This window comes from Notamacropus eugenii, chromosome 3, assembly GCF_028372415.1.
Source record: "Notamacropus eugenii isolate mMacEug1 chromosome 3, mMacEug1.pri_v2, whole genome shotgun sequence".
NCBI lineage: Eukaryota > Metazoa > Chordata > Mammalia > Diprotodontia > Macropodidae > Notamacropus > Notamacropus eugenii.
The window spans coordinates 293,275,940-293,295,715 of NC_092874.1; the positions used below are offsets into that span (position 1 = coordinate 293,275,940).

The 19,776-nt window shown below is 42.3% G+C and overlaps 1 protein-coding gene across 1 annotated transcript; it reads right to left on the minus strand.

The window, feature by feature from the left end:
* Window positions 1-948: 948 nt before the first annotated feature.
* LOC140534651 (apolipoprotein L2-like) lies at window positions 949-12,877 on the minus strand. Its single transcript, XM_072655927.1, is given in 3 exon segments — window positions 949-2,669; window positions 2,672-3,357; window positions 12,779-12,877. Coding segments are annotated over 2 exon segments (747 nt in total). The 5' UTR covers window positions 3,321-3,357; window positions 12,779-12,877; the 3' UTR covers window positions 949-2,571.
* Window positions 12,878-19,776: the final 6,899 nt, after the last annotated feature.

The following is a 19,776-nucleotide window of genomic DNA, read 5'->3' on the forward strand; positions in this document are numbered from 1 at the left end:
TCATGCCTTTGTTTCCATTCAGCCCCTGAAATGGTTTTTTCCCACAGTGGGTCCAAGGTTGGACCATCTCCTAAACGAATCCTGGTTGCCTCCCTCCCTCCTCTAATGATTTTTGATTCCTGTCTCTGGACGCATGTTCTACCCTCCCAGCTCCCTCTACCACACTCCAAGAATGGAAGGGCTGTTGTTCCTTGTGTGCCAGGTCAAGTAGAGTTCCTTGTACATAGTAGGTGATCAATTAATGATTCCTGAGTTGAATGGTATTCACCATCCTAGGGGTGAGGGCTGACCTGAAAGAGGCTGGGAGTTGGAAAGGGCCTGCTGGAGATGGACCAGATACCCAGTGGCTTCCCCAGTGAACACACAAGTAAAACTGTTAACACTGAAAGAAACATGGTGGCCCTAACTCTAGACAGAGGATGTGACTTTGAATCTTGCCTCCCACACTTAGTAGCTGTGGGACCCTGGGCAAGTCACTTAAAGGTCTTTGTGCCTGAGGTTCTTTAACTGTCAAATGAAAGTGTGGAAAGTGGTGGCCTCTGAGGCCCTTTCTAGCTCCAGGTCTATGATACTATGTGCTGGGACTCAGTTTCTCCATATGTAAAATGTTGGTGTCTGTGGCTTCTGAGGTCCCAAGTAGCAAGGCAAAGTCAGAAAAATCAAAAGAATAAACAGAACCTAGTATGTACAGGAATATTCTAAAATAAGAATTAGAGGAACTCAAAAGTATAAAATACTCAAACTTGGAGAAGACCACATAGAAGATTTGGAGATAGGCTTATTGAAGACCTCTATTTCCTAAAAGGAAACAGAGCTACCTACCTAGAAAGATACATCCAAAGAAAAAAGCTCTTAGTCCTCAAGTATTCACAAAAGAATTCCATCCAGATTTTAAATTTGAATTAACAGTACCCAAATTATTGTCAAAAATTAAGCAAGAATTCTACATTTTATTAAGCAAACAATTTTTTATTATTATTACCAATATAGTCCTAATATGTAAACCAAGCAAAGATCAAAATCAGAAGAAATATTACAGGCCATTACAATTAATAGGAAATGATATATTTAAAGAAAATTCTGTCAAATAGACTACAAAGATTTTTCCAAGAAATCATTCCTTATGACCAAGTTCAATTTACACCAGGGATGCCAGGATGGTTCAACATTTGAAAAACAACGCATATTGAACAATCCTATTTAAAACCAAAACATCCACAAACATGTGATTGTCAAAGGCTTTCTCGGCATACATTGAGAGAAAGTACAACATTAATTCATGCTAAAAACCCTATAAACTAAAGGTATAGAGGAACTTTCTAAAAAATTGATTTATTTTTAGTTTTCAACATTCACTAACATAAAATTTTGAGTTCTAAATGTTCTCTCACTTGCCTTCCACCTCCAATGTGCAATCTTATAGAGGCTCTACTTCTACATCCATATTAATCATATTTTCACATTAATGATGTGGTAAATAAGAATTATTACCAATGGGAGGAGCCACGAGAAAGTAGAAACAAACAAAAAAAGAGTACATAGTATGCTTCTATATTCCATTAGACTCCAAAGTTCTTTCTCTGAGTGTCGATAGTATGTTCCATCATGAGTCTTTTGGAGTTGTCTAAGATCCTTGTGTTGCTGAGAAGAGTCAACTCTTATCAACGTCAGGCATAGCACAATTTTGCTGTTACTGGGTACAATGTTCCCGTTCTTCTGTTCCCTTCATTCAGTAAGGAACTTCTTAAAAATCACATAAAGAGCATCCCAGAGCTGTTAGCATCACATGAAATAGGGATGCACTTGAACATTTTCCTGTAGATAAAGGAATAAAGCAAGGATGCCCATTTTCCTGACCATTATTTCATAGAGTTCTGGAAGTATGTGTGTGTTTATCTGTTCATGTGACTCTGTGTATACGTATATGTATATGGAAACATACACATATGCAACTGTAAAACTTTCACAATTTCCTGAAGATAAGACAGTATACTTGGAAAATCCTAGAGAATCAGCAAAGATACTAATTGAGACAAAAGCTTCAGCAAAGTTGCAAGCTACAAAATAAGCCCTGAAAAATCAGCTACAGTGTATATATATATAATAGCAAAATCTAAGAAGCAGTAATAAAAAGGGAAATCTCCTTCTAAATCACAAACTATGCATGAAGGGAGTTTGTTATCCTGGGCAAGTCATTCCCTGCACTGCCCTGCCCCCTCCCTTCCCCAGGCTGTAACATAAAGAAATTAACAATAATTGAACTTGTGTGTAGGATATGGCCCTTACAATACCTGAAGTGTAAGGATCCATGCAACTTTCAGCCCTTGGGAGTCCAAAGTGGCTTCTTCCAAGTCTTGTAGTTAGTCTGATCCTATGTTATATAGTATGGTCCTATGGAGTTAGTATGAGCCAGGACTAAATTCTGATATTGGCCTCAAAGACCAGTGATCTTTCTGTTTTCTCTTTTCTCCCCAACAACTGTTTCCAAAACCCTGAACCTAAAATATTTCACTTTATTCCCCTCCTGCTCACCCTCATTCACTGTCAACAGATTGGCCTGCGCCACTGCTTTTAGGTTCTTGATTGAGTGTCCACTTCCAGCAGGATCTGGTAGATCTCAGACAGGTCCTGCAGTTTCTCTTCCAAATGCTGAGCTTTCTCCCTCAGTTTTCTGCTGTTGTAGCCTTTGCCCCATTTGACAAATGCATGGAATCTTGCACTATGGCTGCTATGTCCATTAGAAGAAAAAGTCCTGCAAACACAGCACCTGTTATCCTGGCTGTTTTGGTCATGGCTAATACTGTGCCAGCAAAACTCTTTTTCATCTGGCCAGTAGTAGAAATTAAACCTGGCTTGGCTTTCAGCAGTTTGAAGGCACGAGAGTTTCGGGTGATCTGTGTCACTGAAGAAACAATTGCACTTACTGATTTAGATAGAGTTTCGAAAATATCATTTGTCTTTCTGTCAACATTGTCTAACTGTGACTTCCCCCGTGACTCATTCACACGATCAACAACACTTGCAGAAATACCAGTGACAGCAGCTGCAGCTCCCAATCCCATCCCACCTACAGAGAGAGCCAAGCTTGCTCCTGCTGTTACAGGTGCCAGTGCCAATCCCAGTATGGTCAGGATGCCTGAGACAGCACCAGCGGAGCTTGCTGCTATATTAGTAATGGTGCAATCCCTGTGAATCTTGTCAATTTTGTCTGCGGCCAGGCGAAGCTCTTTGATATGTTCTTCCAGTTGCAATTTGGTCTTGGGAAAATCCTCCAAAAACACTTCCACTTCAAACTGCACTTCCTCATCAGAATCAGCCATGCTTTCCTACTCTAGGTCCAGGCAATTGGCTTCTCCCCTGTGAAAAACAGAAGTCAAGAAATGATGAAGAAATGACAATAGAGATGGGAAATAACCTTCACTTTTCCATAGACTTCTAATGTTCACCAAGTTCTTTCTCACCCTTCCCTGCCAAACTCCTAGAAAGAGTCCTCTCTGCCTTCCCACTGAACTTACTGGTTTAGATAGAGGTTCAACAAAGTCATTGGTCTTTTCCCCAACGTTCCTTCAACTCACTGCCTCCCTTCCTCACCAACCAGTTACTCTTCAACCCTTTGGCATCTGGTTCCCAAACCTAGAATGTTGTTGAACCAGCTCTCTGAGGTCACTGATGATCCTCCTACTGCCAAGCTCTCTTTTATGTGTCCTGCTCTTTATGGTCTCAGTAGCATTTAATCCTCAGCACCAACTACTCTTCTTTATTGATATCTTGGCTATGTGTCCATGGTTCTCATTCAGTGTCATGGAAAGTACATGGAACTAGTGTACAAAAAATATAAGATGAAGAACCATTCTCCAAAAGGTAAGTGGTCAAAGAAGAGGAACAAGCAGTTGGTAAAAGAAGAAATGTTCATGATTGTATTTTTTTAAAAGAAACTTAAAAATTAAAACTTAAAGTAAAGTAAGTGATCAACCATCTGAGAAAGGACTCCAGACCACTAACAGGAAGGAAAATATACATTGAATCAATCTAGAGCTTTTCCCCCAAATCAATGAAACTGACTATATATAGCCAGAAGGACCGTAGCAAACTCATACACCATCCATATGGTACACAAGTCCTACTTGTAATGTGATATATAATATAATCCCAGTATTTAGTACAGTGGTGGGTACATAGTAAGTGCTCACCAAGTCTTTCGCACTCATTAATTTTTTTCACAGGGAATTCATCAGGAAATGTATACTTTAAAAATATTTTAGTTTTTTCCCAATTACATGTAAAAATTATTTTTCAAATTTATTTTAAAAAAAGTTTTGAGTTCCAAATCCTATTCCTCTCCCTCCCCTCCCTGCTCCCTTAGATGGTAAGCAATCTGATATAGGTTATACTTGTGCAAGCAGGTAAAACATTTTCACATTATTCATTTTATGAAAGGAATCTCAGAGACAGAGACTCTAAGTAGTCAGACATCAGTTTGTTCTCTGGAGGCAGAGAGCATTTTGGATCAGGAGTATTGGGATTATCTTGGATCATTATACATCTATTCATTAACACAAGGCCTGGCCCATAAGTTGCTGTCCTGTGGATTCAGTTGCGTCCAACTTTTCAAGACCCAATTGAGGTTTTCATGGCAAGATACTAGAGTGATTTGCCATTTCCTTCTCTAGGTCATTTGAGGAAACCTGAGGCAAACAGGGTTCAGTGACTTGTCCAGGGTCATACAGCTTGTAAGTTTCTGAGGCCTGATTTGAACTCGGGAAGATGAGTCTTCCTGATTCCAGGCCCACATTCAATCCACTGCACCACCGAGCTGCCAGCCTGATATATGCCTATGTTTCTTCAGTGTTTTATCTATATCTATCTGTCTATTTAATCTATGTATCTTTCTAATTACCTGTATATGTATAGATTAATCTGCCTACTTGTGCATCTGTTTATGTAGTTACGTATGTATATATATATATATATAAATATCTATGTAACTATCTAGTCTATTTACGTATCTGTTTATCTATAATTCTACTTATCTATATGTCAATATATGTATTTCTCTACCTACCTATCCCTCTACTCACCTACATACAAATATGTGTGTGCATATGTATGTATATGTATCTGTATAAATACATGTGTACATATGTTTGTGTATGTATCTGTGAGTGCAGAAACACACATGTACTTCTATAACTGTTTGACACTCCATGTTCTTCAAACTCAGCCCCTTCTTATCTTTCCAATCTTCTTACACCTTCCCTTCTTCTATGTCACTCTTCAGTCCAGGGACACTACCTTTCTGGCTATTCCACAAAAAGATATTCCATGTCTTGGTGGCTGGAATTTTCTCTAGCTGTCCCCCATGCCTGGCATGCTCTCCTTCCTCATCTGGGTCTACTGGCTTCCCATGTTCTAAGGGAAGCCTTTCCTGACCCCTCTTCCTCTTCATGCCCTACCTCTTCTATTTGTTTCCTATTAATCCTTTATGTGACTTCATGCTACATGTTTATTTATTCATTGTCTTCCCCATTCAATTTTGAGCCCCATGAAGGCAGGGACTGTCTGCCTCTTTCTGTATCCTCAGCCCTTAGCATGGTGCCTGACACATCATAGGACTTTAATAAATGTTTATTCATTATGAATTTATCTACATGGCTATCACATCACTGCTTATGTTTACTTCTCTATTGATTTGTCTATGTATCTATTGACCATCTATCTTCAACTTGTGTGTAAGTCTCTCTAGCTTCTCTTAAGAGAAAATCTCAAACTTCTCTTAAAAGAAGAAAAGGGGGGCGGAGCCAAGATGGTGGAGTAGAAAGACGCACATACACATAGCTCCGAACCCACAACCCACAGATCGGCTACAGGGGAGCAAATCACAGTGAATTCTGCACCCAGAGGCCGCGGAGTGTTGGAGCGAGGGAGATTTCTGTTCCAGAGAGACCTGCAGGCCTCTCGTGGGGGGTCCTTCACGCTGCGGACTGGGCGCCGGGACTGGGAGCAGAGGGCAGCCCTGCAGCGGCTGCAGCACCGAGAGGAAAAGATCCGAGTGGGCTTCGGGGACGGGATCTCCAGAGGCCACGCAGGTCCCTCTACCCACGGAGGGACCTGCAAACCTCTCGCAGGGGGTCGGTCACACTGCAGACACGGAGCCCAGCCCAGCCCAGACCTGCTGCGGCCACAGCACCAAGAGAAACAGACCCAAGCAGGCTTCAGGGATGGGATCTCCAGCAGCGGCACAAGTCCCTCCGCCCACAGGTGACGGGGGTCGGTGAGAGAGTCTCTTTGGCGGGTCAAGAGGGGAGTGGGGTGCCCCCATGATTCGGCCCCCCCCCCCCCGGGAGGTAGAAGCTCAGAGGTGGCTGCAGACAGGGGCTCCCCAAACGGGCGGGAGCCTGGATCCATTGTGGAAGGTCTGTGCATAAACCCCCTGAGGGAACTGAGCCTGAGAGGCGGCCCTGCCCTGACCTGGCCACCTGAACTTAATTCTCACACTGAATAGCAGCCCTGCCCCTGCCAAAAGCCCTAAGGCGGGAAGCAGCATTTGAATCTCAGTCCCCAAACGCTGGCTGGGAGGACCAGGAGGTGAGGTGGGTGTGAGGAGAATATTCAGAGGTCAAGTCACTAGCTGGGGAAAATGCCCAGAAAAGGGAAAAGAAATAAGACTATTGAAGGCTACTTTCTTGGAGAACAGACATTTCCTCCCTTACCTTCTGATGAGGAAGAACAATGCTTACCATCAGGCAAAGACACAGAAATCAAGGATTCTGTGTCCCAGCCCACCCAATGGGCTCAGGCCATGGAAGAGCTCAAAAAGAATTTTGAAAATCAAGTTAGACAGGTGGAGGAAAAACTGGGAAGAGAAATGAGAGAGATGAAAGAAAAGCATGAAAAGCAGATCAGCTCCCTGCTAAAGGAGAACCAAAAAAATGTTGAAGAAATTAACACCTTGAAAACTAGCCTAACTCAATTGGCAAAAGAGGTTCAAAAAGCCAATGAGGAGAAGAATGCTTTCAAAAGCAGAATTAGCCAAATGGAAAAGGAGATTCAAAAGCTCACTGAAGAAAATAGTTCGTTCAAAACTAGAATGGCACAGATGGATGCTAAGGAGTTTGTGAGAAAGACAGATATCACAGAACATAGCGAGAAGATTGGAAAAATGGAAGATAATGTGAAATATCTCATTGGAAAAACAACTGACCTGGAAAATAGATTCAGGAGAGACAATGTAAAAATCTTGGGACTACCTGAAAACCATGATCAAAAGAAGAGCCTAGACATCATCTTCCATGAAATCATCAAGGAAAACTGCTCTGAGATTCTAGAACCAGAGGGCAAAATAAATATTCAAGGAATCCGCAGAACACCACCTGAAAGAGATCCAAAAAGAGAAACTCCTAGGAACATTGTTGCCAAATTCCAGAATTCCCAGGTGAAGGAGAAAATATTACAAGCAGCTGGAAAGAAACAATTCAACTATTGTGGAAATACAATCAGGATAACACAAGATCTAACAGCCTCTACATTAAGGGATCGAAGGGCATGGAATAGGATATTCCAGAAGTCAAAGGAACTAGGACTAAAACCAAGAATCACCTACCCAGCAAAACAGAGTATAATACTTCAGGAGAAAAAATGGTCTTTCAACAAAATAGAGGATTTTCAAATTTTCTTGATGAAAAGACCAGAGCTGAAAAGAAAATTTGACTTTCAAACACAAGAATGAAGAGAACCATGAAAAGGTGAACAGCAAAGAGAAGTCATAAGGGACTTACTAAAGTTGAACTGTTTACATTCCTACATAGAAAGACAATATTTGTAACTCTTGAAACATTTCAGTATCTGGGTACTGGGTGGGAGTACACACACACACATGCACACACGCACACATACATAGAGACAGAGTGCACAGAGTGAATTGAAGAGGATGGGATCATATCTTAAAAAAAAAATGAAATCAAGCAGTGAGAGAGAAATATTGGGAGGAGAAAGGGAGAAATTGAATGGGGCAAATTATCTCTCATAAAAGAGGCAAGCAAAAGACTCATTAGTGGAGGGATAAAGAGGGGAGGCGAGAGAAAAACATGAGGTCTACTCTCATCACATTCCACTAAAGGAAAGAATAAAATGCACACTCATTTTGATAGGAAAACCTATCTCACAGTACAGGAGAGTGGGGGACAAGGGCACAAGCAGGGTGGGGGGGAGGATAGAGGGGAGGGCATGGGGAGGAGAATGCAATCCGAGGTCGACACACATGGGGAGGGAAAGGATCATAAGAGAATAGAAGTAATGGGGGACAGGATAGGAAGGAGGGGAATATAGTTAGTCCTATACAACACAACTATTATGGAAATCATTTGCAAAACTACACAGATTTGGCCTATATTGAATTGCTTGTCTTCCAAAGGGAAGGGGTGGAGAGGGAGAGAGCTAAAGAAGTTGGAACTCAAAGTGTTAGGATCAACTGTAACGTTCTTACCACTAGGAAATAAGAAATACAGGTTAAGGGGTAAAGAAAGCTATCTGGCCCTACAGGACAAAAGAGAAGACGGAGACAAGGGCAGAGAGGGAGGATAGAAGAGAGAGCAGATTGGTCACAGGGGCAATTAGAATGCTTGGGTCTGGGGGGGGGGAGGGGATAAAAGGGGAGAAAATTTGTAACCCAAAATGTTGTGAAAATAAATGTTAAAAGTTAAATTAAACAAAAAAAAAAGAAGAAGAAGAAAAGGGGTAAGACTAACTGTGTGTTTTCTACCGCTAATTGTTCTTATAACCTCAAGTAAACTTCTGTGTGTAGCTGGAACCTGGGGAAAAATTAATTAATAGGTCTTCAAACCAAAGCAAAAGGGAAAAAAAGCCACACAGATATTTGTAAAGTGCCTGCCCTGTGAATGGCAGGGGAGATGGGGCCATGAATGAGATGATGCCCCATCTGGAAAATGACCAACTTAGACAACATGACCTCAAAGGTCCCTTCCACTTCTCAAACCTATTTTTTCCCTATGGTTCTGGGGCAGGAGCCATGGGGTCACCTCTCCAAAACACTCTTGGTGACAAATCTCTCCCAAGCCTAGTCATTATACAGCAGTTGATTCAATACCCCTCTGCTTTTGGAGGACCAGGGCTCCTCAGTCACCCATTTCTGGCCAGGAAGAAGGAAAACAGAGTGTGTGTAAGAAAAACATTATGTAAGTGTTTTTTGTACAAACATATTGAAAAAGTGTAACTTCAGTGAGTGGAGGTGGTTGACACTAGTCACTCCAAGGCTTCTATTCCCTTTCAGGAAGCCCCAGGCTTAAAGGTAGCCCTCTAAGTCTAGGGGATTGTGTAGCTCCCCAAGGAGGAAGAGAATGAGGATCTCCATAGAACTAAAGGTTTTCTCTCTCTCTCTCAGCTTCAGGGATATTCCCTTTCCAGGGCAGTCTCAATTATGTGGTGGTTCTTTGAGTAAATGGGACTAAGGAAGACCCTGGGAAAGAAAGTAGCCCTTAATAGAGAGGGAAATCAAATTGTTCAATTTATGTGCTTGAATTACCAGCTTTTTGCATTTTGGTTTGCGTGAAATAAAGGCTATTCAACTGACCAGATATACATTGTTAGCCTGAGTGCTTACACAGGAGCAGAGGTGCCTTTTTATTCAGAACTACAGATACCTAATACAAGCTATATTCTGATCCTACCCAACGGAGAAACTGGATAGAAATTCAATGGCACACATAAGAGGCAGACAAACATACATGCTGGGAAGGAACTAACCAGTTTACCACACAGTGCTCTCCCCAAGGGCTCTCAGCTGGATCCCTTGTTGTCTTAACAAACTCACCACTTGTGGCCAATGTATAAGGGCCAACTGAAGAAACACCAGCCCAGAGCTAGGGCCCTTGCCCTCTTCTCTGTTATCGACTGGCCCTTTGAGAGTGCTAAAGAGACTCCTGCTCTTCTTAAGGCCAAGGGCCTTGGCTGCTGCCTTCCTTTCCTTATGACTGTGGTAACAAGACAGCTCAAAACTACTCAGTTCTCTGGGGGCATCCTATCTGTGATTTCACAGGGGGAAAGAGATTTCCTAAGCAAAAGCAGAGGCAGGTGTGCCTGGTCTAAAACAGTCTTGGAGTGTTACCAAATGACGTGGCCAGGGGCAAACAGCCACAAAGTGTCAAAGGTCACACTTGAACCCAGCTCTTCTCCTTTGAATGCTAATATACCTTATTCAGTAAACATGACACTGCTATGTGCTGGGCACAGATAAGGGGCTGAGGACTCCTTGTCTGTTCCAATCAGCTCCTGGTTTCCATATATACCTATTCTGTGAGGACCTGGACCCTGATTCCTGTGGTCCCAGATGCCATCTGCCAGCTCCCTGCTCTGGACTGGACTCCCAGTCCTGCATAAACCAGCCATGCCCTGCCCAGGGCGACTCCCGGGCCTTCGCCTTCTACTTACCTAGCCCCGGTCTTCGGACGTCTCCGGCCCCTCTCCTGGTTGGGGGAGGGGAATTCCCTCTCCCTGTTGGGGGAGGGGAATAAACAGGCAGAGCACCCGAAAGGAGTTGCAGCCAGCAAGCTTTATTGCATTTCTTCTCCTCCAGCTCTTGTGGTCATCCCCTTTTATTATCCCCTGTCTCCTCCCCCGTACCTCCCATGGGCGGGCGAGCTCCTCCCAAGTTCCTCCCCGTGGGTGGAGCCAGCCTGTTACCAGGGCCATCTCAGTACCCCACAAGGGGGCAGGTTCGGACCCTCAGGCGTCTCACGGTCCTCACGGGGGACCCCGGTCCAGAGCTGTCCCCCAACAATGCCCCACAGCCTTTCTCTGGCACTCAACTATAAGGGGAAGACACTGCTTTTGTTTTTATTTCTAACTTCTGGTCACTGGCACATAAAATAGTAAGTACTTAAAAATGTTCATGTGTAGAAAATAAATTGAGTCAGCATGATACAGTGAAAATAGCACTAAGTTGAGCCTTGAGGCAGAAGCCCTGGATTCAAATTCTGCCCAAGAGGCTCACTATCTAGGTGACGCTGAGAAGAGCTGCCCCCTATCATGGAGGTACTGGACCAGATGGACTTTGAGGTCCCTTTCAGCAGTACAGCTGACCAAGGCAGCACACAGTGTTCATGGGAAGCAAGGGGACATCACTCCCATGAGGGTCATCTTGGTTACCATCACCCAACATAGAACCAAAGTAAGCCTTTTGCCACATGAGGTGATCCTACTCCATGGAGAATCCACAGGCTCAGGAAACTAAGTGGTTGAACAGATGTGGCACTTGACCTGGAGTCAGGAAGACATGAGTTCAAATCCTCCCTTAGGTCTTTGCCATCTCTGTGACCTTGGGCAAGTCAGTTCTGCACTGTGTGCCTCAGTTTCCTCCTCTGTACCCTTGAGGGACTTGCTCTAAAGGGTCTCAAATGTCTCTCCAACTCTAAAACAATCATCCCCCTTTTCAAAACACACATTCCAACTCCTGCTGGCAGAGTTCTTGGAGATTTCCAAGGCACTTTAACAACCACAACTCTGGTAGTATCACCTTATTAAATCCATTTAATAGATGAGGAAACTGAGACTCAGAGAGGGGAAGTGACTTGCCCAGAGTGACACACAGATGGTAAATGGCAGAGGTGGAATTCAAACCCAGGCCTCTTGACTCCAAATCCTGATTATTTTTTCTTCTCACTTGCCCTGAGAAGCTCCAAGAAGCAAATGTTTTCACTTTCACCTTCCCTTACGTGTCCCCATTTTACATGCTTATACAATTCAAACCCTGGGACAAGGCCTCATCACCTCTTATCCTTGGTCCTCTGGATTTGGGCTTGCAATAGTCCAGAGAAGAGACACAGCCCACCTCTTCCCAAAAAGCCAACGGGCTTAAAATCCAAAGCAAATCATGCATTTCTTGGATATGGCCAGAGCAGAAATGCATTTTGCTCATCTCTAAGTCTTTGTAGCCGGGGTTTTTTTTTGGGGGGGGGGGGAGTTTAAAAAATATGCTTTCTAGTAGAACAGACTGGGAAGGGAGACAAAATCAATGGAAAAATTAATTAACAGGATTAATTATAAGATTCCTATGCCAGGATGATGAAAAATCCAGACACCAAATGTTAATTAGGGATGATAGGAATGGTCCCTGAAACTTAGCAATGTCTGAGACAAACCCCAGCCTTCCTGGGGTACCAGCCATGGCTCTTTAACTTGTCAGGGAAGCAAGGTGACCTGAGGCCAGGAATGAAACTTGGGGCTATTCAGTAGTATGGGAGAGCAAAGGAAGACCAGGGGCTCCTGGGCCCACCCCAGGTAGAAACCTCTAGATCCAGAGCTGGAAGAGATCTTGCTGGCAGCTCATCTCATGGACTCATTTCACAGGGGAGGAAAGTGAGCCCCAGAAAAGGTCAGTAATGTACAGATTTTATCTATAAAGGCCATCTGGAATGGCCTTCAAGGATCTTCTAGTCAAATCCCTTTCCTTTACAGATGAGGAAACTGAGGCTTTGAGAGGCTAAAGTCATACATAGCAAGAATCAGATGCTGGACCCTGCACTGCTGAAAATGTGTGCATTTTCTACACTTCCTTTTTCTCTTTACTCTTATAATTAAAAAAAAAATTTCTGAGAACTAGGATAAAAGTTTTCATTGGCCAAGATGTAGAACAGAAAATGCAGATTGTCTCCTCAGATTGGCCCCTCACTCAGGTTAACCAGCTATCAGCTTCTATAGCCTTACACCCCTGTTAACCCCAGAGAACCTGAGGCCTTTAGAAATACCCCAACACACACACACGTACCCACATCTATGGCCAAGAGTCATCCACACATCCACCTTAAGGAAACTCGTCACAGTAGCCCCATACTCCTTTACCAGTTGATGCCTTCCTGCACAGTCAGACTTTATCATCTTCCCAGGACTTGGGGTCAGCTCCTGGTCACCAGCACAAAGGAATCCTCAGTCTAACACAAACCTTCTTACCTGTCAGGTGTCTATACAGCCAGCCAGCAGGATGAAGGGAACCAAAGTCTCTGAGGGAAGGAAACTCCTGGGCAATCAAAACTGAAACCAGAAGACCTTTTAACTTGTTTTTAACAGATGAAGGAGAAAGTGCCACCCCCAAACTGGATGCCCCACCTACTGGTGTGCAAACATTCAGGGACAGAGGTTAGAGAGTCATGAAATGGGAAGCAGTTTACAACGTGGGCTGGCAGGGCTGGGAGGGAATTCAGACTGTAGAAGGGCAGGTCCTAGTGGCCATGATCCTTGTATCTCCTCACAGGATTGTTTGGAGGTTCAAAAAGAAAAGATGCCTAAAGTGGTTTGTAAGCTTTAAAGTGCTATGTAAGTGGCAGTGAATATGAAATTCTTGCCTGCATGCCTCTCTGTGGCCTGCTCCAGTGGAATGTAAGCTGCATGAGGGTAAGGAGTAGAACTGGGGGGTCGATTTGTCTTCACTTTCATTTTCCTGGTGCTTTGGTGCTCTATCTCTTCATAAAAATGAGTTCAGTTGAATTGGAGGGAAAAGGTCTCCCTTTCCCTACAGTCTGGTCTTCAAGCTGTTGCCTCAATAATCTTTCTTCCATAGACACAATAAGCCACAATGGAGGGCATTCATCTCCCCAGAGGTGAGGGCAGGAGCTGCCCAGCTCTGCCCCTCAGCTAGGTGGCGCTCTCCTTTGAGAAAATAAGGCACTACAGCCATGGATGCCTATGGCTCAACCCATCTGGGGACTTCTCCATGACCACAGGAGCCAGTGATCCCCAAAAGAGAGAAATGCACCTGTACACATGCTGTGAGGACTGGGGGTACCATGGAAGTGTTTTCACCAATGTGACCTATCCTCTGAACTAGGGCAAAGGAAAGCATGACCAGTTTGGGGAGAGACTTGGACGCCATGCTAGGCAAGAATCATTTGAGGACAAACTTTCCAAGTCTTTATGGCAGCCTAGTGGAAGAGGATTTGGGTTCATTCTGCTTGGTCCCAGAAGATAGAATTGCATGCATTTGGTGAAAGCTGTCAGAAGGTAGATTCTATCTAATCCTGATCCTGCTGCTGAGATGCTGGGTCCTCCCCACACTACAGAGGGTGATGGTGGGAGACCAGGGAGCAGGAGGTACCAGGAGAGGGAGAGAACTAGGGGTGAGGATGAGGATGATGAAAAGGAGCCTATGCCTCAACTCAGTGAGCAGAAGACAGCCAGGACACGGGGAAAGGCAGGGTTTCTCCAAAGCTGCCCACTGACCCAGAGAGCTGCCTTGTACAACCTGAATAGAAACGAATATCCTTAGATTACATACCAAATGTGGGGAGGGCCTGATGGACACTGCTTCCTCTTGTCTCTCCTGCCAGCTTACTTGTCTTCATTTCTTTGTATCCGTTCAACCCCTGAGATGGTTTTTTTCTGACAGTGGGTTCAAGGTTGGGCCATCTCCTAAAGGAAGCCTGGTTCCCTCCCTCCCTCCTCTAATGGTTGATGATTTTTGTCTCTGGGCACATGTTCTAGCCTCCAAGCTCCCTCCACCATACTCTAAGAATTGAAGGGCTGCTGTTTCTTGTGTGCCTGGAGGGATTTCTTCCAGCTACCCCCAAGCAATGCCTTCCATCTTTGTCAGTACAAAGTAACTTCTTTTTACAATTTTTAAATATTAATTTATTTTAAAGTTAAATGCACAATAAGAAAATAAACATATTATAAATTTAAGTATTACAACTTAGATACAAAACAAGAAAAGAAAAAAGCATTGCCATGTGCAAAGGGGAATGTAAGAGAGGATTCAAAATACACAGCAGTAAATTTCCATTTAAGAATACATATGTAATACATACATATATAATAAATGCCGTATATTGTATTCAGAGCTGTCCAGCTTTTCTTCACTTCCTTATAAGTTTTATTTTGTTCTCTGATTGATGTGCTCTCTTTACTTTGTTCCTTTTTCCCCTTTCTACTCCCCCTCCCCAAAGAAGGCACAAAATTAAATGCAGTTTATATATATATATGTATGTATATATCCAGACATACCTAAGCATACACACATGCACATATATGCACAAAGATATATACATGCAAATACACATAGATATGTAGATAAACATACACATACATTTACTTAGACATCTACAATCATACTCATGTATAGACATATACATTCATATGCATGTATTCAAGTCTGTACGGTACTAATTTGTGCTCTGTTTCTCTGAGGGTGGACACTCTCTTCCTTCATAAGTTCAACTCTTTCCATATTTTTCTAAGTCCACCAACTTCTCACTTCCTACACCACAACAATTTTCCCCCCTTATACTGTCTAGTTATTTCAAATAGTCCAAGACAATATTAATTAATATGGCTGACACAGTGAAGTTTCCCTATTTTTCTGTTACAATTAAATCTATTTTAGCTTTAACTTTGTCTGGTTTTTTCCCCTAATAAATTCTGCTGCCAATCTTTATTTTATGTTTGTGCATATCTCCTATTTCCTATCCTTCCTGACCCCTCTACTTTACATCTCCCCAATTCCTTAATCTCCTATTACTTAACCTACCCCCCGTCCAAGAATCCCTCCCTTATCCTTCCATTCCCACTAATCTAAGTATCCTTTTATTACCCCCCTTTTTCTATTCCCTCACCTTCCCTTCCAAAAATCCCTCCTTTATCCTCTCCCCGTCCCTATCCTCTTAGTCTTTTATTTCTTTCTGTATTTAGCTTTTATACCCTTCTAGATATATATGTGTGTGGGTGTGGGTGTGTATATATATATATTATATATATACATATATATATATATTTCCCTCTTGAATCCATTCCTGATGAAAGTAGAGTTCCAGAACTACCAACCCTCCTTTCCCATTTAATTCTTCTCAGTTAGTTCTTCCTCACATACCTCATTTGTATAATTACTCTATTTACCTTTTTAAAATCGTGGCATACTCAGGTCTACCCCAAGCTTTCTTATGAACTCCTGAGTCACTACTGACCACCTTAGACGTGCGTTTTACATTTCCTCACATAATACGTAAACAGTGTGTCCTTACCGAGTCTCCTGTAATTAGTCTTTGATATGTACCTTGTTTCTCTTGGGTCTTATATATCAAATCTTCTATTAAGTTCAGGTTGTTGTTGTTGTTGTTGTTTTTAACAAAACCCTGAAAGTCTGAAAATTCATTAAAAGTCCATTTTTTTTCATTGAAGATTATACTTAACTTTGCTGGGTATGGTATTTTCAGCTGCAACTTCAGTTGTCTTGCTCTTCGATATATCATGTCCCAAGATTTGTGGTCTTTTACTGTCTCTCTTGCTAGATCTTAAGTGAATCTAACTGTGGCACCATCATATTTAAATTGTTTTTTTTCCTTGTGACATAATATTTTATCCTTGAGCTGGGGGTTGCAGAATTTGACTGTGATATTTCTATACGTTTTCCTTGTAGAATCTCTTTCAGGTGGTGGTTGGGGAATTTTTTCTACTTCTTATTTCCCCTCTTGTTCTGATGCTTTAGGATAATTTTCTTTAACTATTTCTTGTGTTATTGTATCAAGATTATTTTTGATAGTGGCTTTCAGATAACTCAATTATTCTTATGTTTTCTCTTCTTGATCTATTCTCCAGATCAGTTGTTTTTCTTATAAGGTGTTTCACATTCTCTTCTATTATTTCCTTCTTTATATTTTGTTTTATTATTTCTTGGTCTTCTTTCATTTCCCTTTTGCCCAATTCAAATTCTCAAGGAGTTATTTTCTTCCTTAAGATTCTGGATCTCCTCTTCTGACTAGTTGGCTTTCTTCATAATCTATTTGTTTTTCTTGAATTGCTCATATTTTTTAAAATATGAATTTTATTCAATTTCTCGTTATTTTTAAAATCTTTCTAAAGTTCATCTGTAAGTTCTTTTTGGGCAGGTGACCATTTGATGTTATTCTTTGGTGTAAGAGAGGCTTTTTTTGCTTCAGTGTTCTCCTCTGAAGAGGAATCCTATTCTTCTGTATTCCCATAGTAACTTTTTATGCTTGGATCCCTTGCCTTTTGCCTGTTCCAAGGACTCCGTCCTCCTATAAGAACCTACAGCCATCCCCTCCCCCACCTTCCCTTACCCCCATATATGTTTGCCCTGAGGCACTATTTTATCTGGTTTGTGGAGGAAATCTGAGAGCTTGGAATTTTCTAACCTACTCTTGCTGTCTATTGACTCAACTGTTGTCTACTCCACTATCTTCTCAGAATTCTCTCTACAAAGTACCTCTACCCCCTATTGCAAACATAGTCTCTCAACTGGAATGTATTGAACCTCTCTTGCAAAGAGGAACAATCCTCTCTTTGACTTCAGGCATCTCATCTTCTGTTGTGTGCATCCTTTGAATGTAGAGGAATGGTGTCCTCCATTCAGTGATGAACTTTCTTACACCTCGTCATACCCTTAACATCCCAGCTCTAAACTCCTATAAGTCAAAATCCAGACACCGTTCCCTACCCCCACCACTGATTCCCAATTCCCATCCACCCCAACCCTCCTACCCCAAAGTTTCTACCAAATACCACTCAGCCCTTTCATTGTGCCCTCTGAAATGCCTCTTCCATAGGCAACAAAGTTCTCTTTATCTTAAATCTTTTCCTCTCCCACTCCTATCTATTAGTTGTTACTGAAATCTGGCCCCCTCTGATGATACAGCCTCCCTAGCTACCCTTTTCAGTACTGACTGTGCATCTTTACTTGTTCTTCACAGGTCAAGGCAAGGAAGGTGAAATACTCCCCATCGCTACTTCCAGGTTCTTCCCCTGCTATCATCTCTTAACAACGTCTCTTCCTTTGGAGTTCATGATAATCATATCCACCATCCAACTGAAATCCTGATAGCAGTTGTCTACAGACCCCCAGGTCACTCTCCTTCCTTCCTCAGTGAGTTTGATACCTGATTCACAATTTTTCTTTCTTCCTCAACTTCTGTCCTCATACATATTGACTTTCCGAAAAACATCCTAACCACTCAGTTCGTCAAGATCACTTAGTGATCTCATCAGTTCCCATGTATTTAATTACCATCTCTATGCTGATGACTCTCAGCTCTAAATTTCCTTCCCTAACCTTTGTGCTGACCTCCATCTTGCATCTCCAAAGGCCTTTCAGACATCTTGAACTGGATATCCAGTAGACATCTGAAATTCACCATATTCAAAACTGAATTCACTATCTTTCCCCCAAACCCTCCCCTCCCCCATCTATTTATATAAAGCATCCTCCCAGTTCCTCATGCTCACAACCTGAGTTATCTGGACTCCACTGTCTCTCACCTTCTATATCCAATCTATCATCAAATTCTATTGACTTCGCAGCAGCAGCATCAGTCAAATACACCCCCTTCTCTCCTCCAACTTTGGGTAGTTCTTTATCATCTCATACCTGGACTATTGCAAGAGCTGCTGGGGGCATCTGCCTGCCTCAAGTCTCCCCCCACTCCAGTCCATACTACACTCACTCACCTGAATTAATTTTTTCCTGAACAAATACTTTTGTACCGTCCAGCCTGAGACAATCTCCTCCCCATGTTCCGAAGGCAAGGCTTTTCACCTGGTCCCTTTGGTAGTCTGGTAAGATAAAGCATAGGACCCTTTCTCACAATCATGTTTTTAAGTGTATAAAATAAAATGCAAAGATGAATTATATTGAAATGTAGTTATCTAGCTCATTTTAAAGTTAATATATAATATAGTTAACATAGTTAATATTTTTAAATTGAGTATATGAACTATTATATTTCATAATTTAATAGTTTTAAACTGTATATATGAGATATTACATTTAAATATGTGTATATGTATCTTTCTGGACATATAATTTTAGGAGTGTATATATACATATGAAGATATATATGTATATACATACATACATACATACATACATACATATCAAGCTCATAGAACTCCTACCCTAAGCCTTCTTCACTCCCCAGGGTTATTTCCCAGCTAATGGACTGTTATTGTTTCTAGAAGGTTAGACATGAAGGCAAGGGTGAAGGGGAAAAGAGGGTGGGGAGGGAAGGTCAGCTCTGGAAGAGATATTTGCTGCATCTTCCAGCTACCAGGTGAATAATTAACAGGGGTCTGGACCTAAGAGCCCTGAGTCATCACTTCTGGGCTGACTCGAGGGGCTAATCTGTCACCAGAGGCCAAGCTCATGAAGCTTTCTAGGCCAAGCTGAGGGATCTTAAAGGCTAAAATGCCAAGGAAGAATGAGATCATATCATTGATAACTGCCATGACATCCTTCATTTTTACATCTCTCTTTCTGCTAATGGTGCCAGCATCCTCACAGTCACTTGACATTATCTTTGACTTGATTGGCCACTGAACTGGGAAAACTTTCCCCCTTAGTAGACCTGGCTCACTCTGTCTTTCCATCCATTTCAGTCTGTGTCTCTCTCCCTAAAGCACGGTAGCTAATAATTTCTTGACTTGCCAATAATAATATCCTATTTCAAATAGTTGAACAACCAATGTGGGAAATGGTTCTTCTGTGTCTGATTCTGAGCAACAAGAAGGAATTGTTTCCTGGGATGGATGTTATGGGATCCTTGAGGGGAAATAACAAATCATAGAATGTGTAATAGAGAAAGAAAGGAAAGGCAGGAACCATTAGATGTGTCCTGTAGATGTTTGAGTGTTCAGAGAGAAAAACCAAGTAGAATTCCAGATTCTTTGTTATCTAAGTCCATAGATCAACTGGGTGGCACCTAGCACTAGGGCAATCGTGTACTACCTTGGAGTTTGGACAGACTTCATGGAAAGTCTGAGCGAGAA